The 5,000-nt window shown below is 36.5% G+C and overlaps 1 protein-coding gene across 1 annotated transcript in view; it reads left to right on the forward strand.

The window, feature by feature from the left end:
- LOC115215806 (monocarboxylate transporter 4-like) overlaps window positions 1–5,000 on the forward strand; it is a 22,059-nt gene that overhangs the window by 13,147 nt on the left and 3,912 nt on the right. The window contains exons 3-4 of the mRNA XM_029785108.2: window positions 1–306; window positions 3,481–3,825. The exon at window positions 1–306 is cut by the window's left edge and continues 108 nt beyond it. Coding sequence (XP_029640968.1) covers window positions 1–306; window positions 3,481–3,825 — 651 coding nt within the window. The remainder of the gene's footprint in view (window positions 307–3,480; window positions 3,826–5,000) is intronic.

Here is a 5,000-nt window from a genome sequence, read left to right on the forward strand (position 1 = left end):
GTTCTGTTGTTTGGCCTCTTGTAATGACACAGTTTATTAAAGAATATAATTGGGGAGGAAACTACCTTTTGGTTGGTGGAATTATGTTCAATGCATGCGTGATGGCCATGTTCTTTAAATCACAGAAACTTGCACCGGAACAAAAAGCAATAGCTAAAGCAAACAGATCAATGAAGACGGTACGAAGACATTTCAAGGAAATGATTAAAAACCCACGATTTATAGCTTACTTGTTTTGGTCAGCTTTTGATAGCTTCTCAATTTCTGTACTAAGCCAAATGTTGGTGGATTTTGGTTTACAACTCGGTAAGTAAAAACCGTTTAGTACAAATAATCTAACACTGGCCCAAGCTAACCCTTTTGTAGGATAAGGTGAATCAATTCGCGTATGTCTCTAGTATTTATCTTCCACGAGAGGGATTAACGACGAAGACTACTGCAGTAAGATGTGGAATGATAACATAAAATAGAGATGTAATTAAATTGGGCAAGGTCTACAAACCAGTACTTTAAAGTTTTTGAAACTTTAACTTCTCTAAGTTTAGTACATCTTACTAGCATCTGAGGGAAATATATTTCGTATTCTGCATAACCCACTGAACTGACTTCTCTAAAGTTGCAATCAACGCATTTTTGATCTCTGCTTGCAATCTTTTCAACGGCATTTCGGCGTTAAATCTATTGAGAAATGAATGAATATCGTAACTTAATTTTCCACCTCCTTTAGATACTAGGCCTTTATGAGTAGTCAAATAGATAAATAAATCATTTTTAAAAAAGCCAATTGTGTGTTGCCGATTGAGAAAACTTATGTTACCTCTCAGCAAAGTCCACGAACAAGCAAGCTTCAATTCCCATTTGAACCCATACCCTTTCGATACATCTCTGAGACTTTGAAATCCTTGAAAAGGGAATAAATGTCTCACCACAATACGACGCGTAGTTCTCGTTTATCTTTTCTAAGGTTATGAACAGTCAGGAAAAGAGCACTATCAAGCTAAATGCCTTACAATATTCAGTCTTCTCTCGTTTTGTCTTTATTTTGTTTTTTTGTTTTTTTTTGTTCACTTTAGCCCTTCTTGGCCTATGAAATACGTATCACTTCTTCAGCTGTAAAAACGTGCCCCTTACGTAGTCACTAGAAACAAACAGGTATCTGTTTGGATTAGCTATCGAATAGCGCTGTGTGAGCTGCTAATATTATATAATTATATAATATAAACTCTCAATAGCTACGAACCAACCGGAGAGCCTCTGCATGATTGTTCAAACCGTTAGAAATAGCAGCCGCATCTCTCCCAACTCACATCCTACTGTCTCATAAACAATGACACGTTGAATAATGAGGCCCAGGATACAAATATTAGAGAACAGTCGAGAAGGTCATACTGGAAAGATTTTGATTAAGCAATAATTCAGCAAAAGCCACTAGTGTTAACTATTATATAACGATATAGTTAGTTCTAGATATACTATTCCTTTGAAAAAGACAATATGGTCACTGTTAGAACGCATTTGATAACAGGTCAACTGGATCTGGGTTTGAACGCTACAGCACGGATGTAGCTCACTTCTAAAAGAACTGAGAGCACACTGTATTTGACATGTGCTTCGTTAGATTGCAGTGTTCAATTCATCTCTTATCATTAGTGTCGATCTAACAGTGACGGGCTCTACCACCAGAATTTTCCCTAGTTGAGCTGCGTGAAGATGGAGCTTTTCATGAAAACCCCGACAATCCAATCATCTGCTTGTGAAACTCACTTCCACAACTCTATTTCGCAAACTAGTTTTTGCTGTTTTATTACTAGTAATCTTATTTAATAACGTTTGTACATCCACTTTTGATAAATCCGTTATAACATATCCACTCTATCAATTCCATTTCTAATTTTATATATCCAAGATTAATATACCCATATTAATATACCCCACATTTATATATAACATGTACGAATGCATTAGATAGCGTTACTGTTATAATCCTTAATACGTTGGATTGTTATAACGCCCACTTCGGTATACAGTATACTTAGTCAAACCAGTAAAGACACGACTATCTCTGACCGCCTACTATGTATTCTGGTACTCCACGCACTTCTCTTTACTTATAGTGACTAGGTTATTCCATACATCTCCTCTTTTAAATTTTCTTAGAAAGTGTCATTTTATTTAGCAATAATTTTTTTTATTCACCCCACCTCCATAGTCTGACTTTCCTAATGACTTCAGTAATTGCAGCATTTGTTGCTATAATATTTGTTGTTGCTTTTGTTATTGATATTGAAATTGTATCTGCTGCTGTTGTTGCTCTTTCAGTTGTTGGTGGTGGTATTGTTGTTGCTTCAGCTGTTGTTCTTGCAGTTGTAGCTGCTGCTGTTGTTGTTCTTGCACAGCTGTTGTTGCTGTTTTTGCAACTCGAGCAAACCGACCGACACATTTTCCATAAATTTTACAACTTTTTTCCTAAAATTCGCACAACAAAACTTTGTGATTTTATTAACTCCTCTTCGAGTTTCTATTAACTCCACATGAATTAGTTTATCCTCATTAAGTTTATTAATTCCTCATGAGTTGATTAAATCCTCGTCACTACTGTTGTAATCCTTAATAGGTTGGATTGTTATGACACCCACTTCGGTATATAGTTTATTTAGTAAAGACTCAAATTTCTCTGACCGCCTACTACGTACTAATTCTTTATTCAAGCACTCAGGCTTTTACACAGAGGGGACAGCACAAGGACAGACAGAACACCACAGTGGGGACAAAAATAAAAAACGAATGAAAATGAGAAAAATGTTATATAATAAATGAAAATGAAATGGCTGATGAGCTCCACTCTCTTGCAGTACCATTTGAACGTTCTTACAAACAGTTTATAATCTTTTCTTCTTTCCTTTTGTTTTTTCCATTAGCATGGTTTTTTTTTTAAAGAAATTTTACTTACTCTTATTTTTAAAAAGGTTCATATATGGCAACTAATCCAGACGACTGATAAATGCAAAGGTTTCAGTGATAAGACGATTGTGATTTGTGCATCTCATTGTGTTCTAAGCTTGTGCCTCGTCGAAACATGACACTCGTGATTGGGTTTTCACCGCACAGTCCCCAGCAAATAGAGTTTTTGCATGCGTAGGGTGATAATCTTTTAAAGAATTTTGCCGCGAGCTTAAAACTGGTCAACTACCTTCGGTCTAGTTTAAAAGACCAGTCAAAGCCGTTGCTTATGAGCTGCTGCGCAGTCTTATGCAGACAGTTCGTGGAGTTATCGATCAGAAGTGGATGCTGGTCGGACTCAGTGTCAGACGAGCGGTCTTAAAAATCGATTCCTATAAAAGATACTGTCCCTTCTTACCCTCCCATTCCTTCGAGATTCTACTACCAATGATATGATCCAATGATATGAAACCAATCCATAAGAAATGAGTATTATCAATATTGTAATATACTAATTATTCTTTATTTCAACTATTTTAGGTTACAGTCCATCAGATAGCAGTGCTCTATTGATTTCTTACTTGCTGTCCAATGCAGTGGGAAGGTTCTTGGTCGGAATTTTGAATCGTTTTAAAATCCCTCACTTCATTTTATTCGGAATATTCTGTTACATGTGTGGCGCGTCGTTCATTGCTCTGAGTTTCACATCAACATACAAATATTCTCTTGCATTTGGCATTGCAAGTGGTTTCACGTTGGGGCTTCATGTATCAATGTCAATGGTCATTTTATTAAGGATAGTCGGCCCCGAAAAATATGGTCTTGGATGGGGTCTTTCAGCTAGTTGCCTTGGAATTGGTTTCAGCTGTTCTGGACCTTTTGCAGGTAGGTGGACTGGAACTCTTTAATCATTTTATATTGAGCATCAGAGCTTTGAGTATTACAATTATAAATGTTTCTTATACATAGGCGTAGGAGTGGCTGTGTGGTAAGTAGCTTGCTAACCAACCACATGGTTCCGGGTTCAGTCCTACTGCGTGGCATCTTGGGCAAGTGTCTTCTGCTATAGCTCCGGGCCGACCAATGCCTTGTGAGTGGATTTGGTAGACGGAAACTGAAGGAAGCCTGTCGTATATATGTATATATATATATATATATATATGTGTGTGTTTGTGTGTCTGTGTTTGTCCCCTTAGCATTGCTTGGCAACCGATGCTAGTGTGTTTACGTCCCCGTCACTTAGCGGTTCGGCAAAAGAGACCGATAGAATAAGTACTGGACTTACAAAGAATAAGTCTCGGGGTCGAGTTGCTCGACTAAAGGCGGTGCTCCAGCATGGCCGTAGTCAAATGACTGAAACAAGCAAAAGAGAGAGTATAGCTTTACAAATTTTGTTTTCACAGGTTTGATTCTGGAGGAAGAGTTAAAGTTCATGGCTTTCACAAACCTCCACAGACCTCTACCATGAACACAATCCTCCTTTGGAACAGATAAAAATTCTGCAAAAGGATCTGCTGAGAGTCTGGGTTTGGGGATGGGGAGAAAGATATCCTCAAATCGGAGACCTATCCCGAATATTTAAAAGCAAACAGCACCTCGACAGTGCTGTAAGACTGATCAAAGGATTCAGTATGCTACACAATGCCTTGTCACACATCTGACACTCATTTCTCTAAGGCCATTGCTATTATTGTCAGGTCTTGATTTCTCATTACATTGACCTCTTTCCTCTTGCTTCGTTTTTCTTTATTTTTATAATGTATGTATGTATATGTATATTGCATGTATGTATATATATATATATATATATATTATATATATATATATATACATAAATTAAAATAATAAGGGTGAAAATTGAATATTAATTTGATTAGTATCAATTTAAAACCAGTGGTCTAGCATATAGAAAAATTTGAAGATTCAAAATTATATTACATACATATAAGACTTTTGAAAGTCTTAGATAGATATATAGATATGTAGAAAGAAAGAAAGATAGATAGATATGCACATATTTATATGTACATACATACATGTAAGTATACTTGTATCTTTGC

The sequence above is a fragment of the Octopus sinensis genome, linkage group LG9 (genome assembly GCF_006345805.1).
Source record: "Octopus sinensis linkage group LG9, ASM634580v1, whole genome shotgun sequence".
Classification (NCBI taxonomy): domain Eukaryota; kingdom Metazoa; phylum Mollusca; class Cephalopoda; order Octopoda; family Octopodidae; genus Octopus; species Octopus sinensis.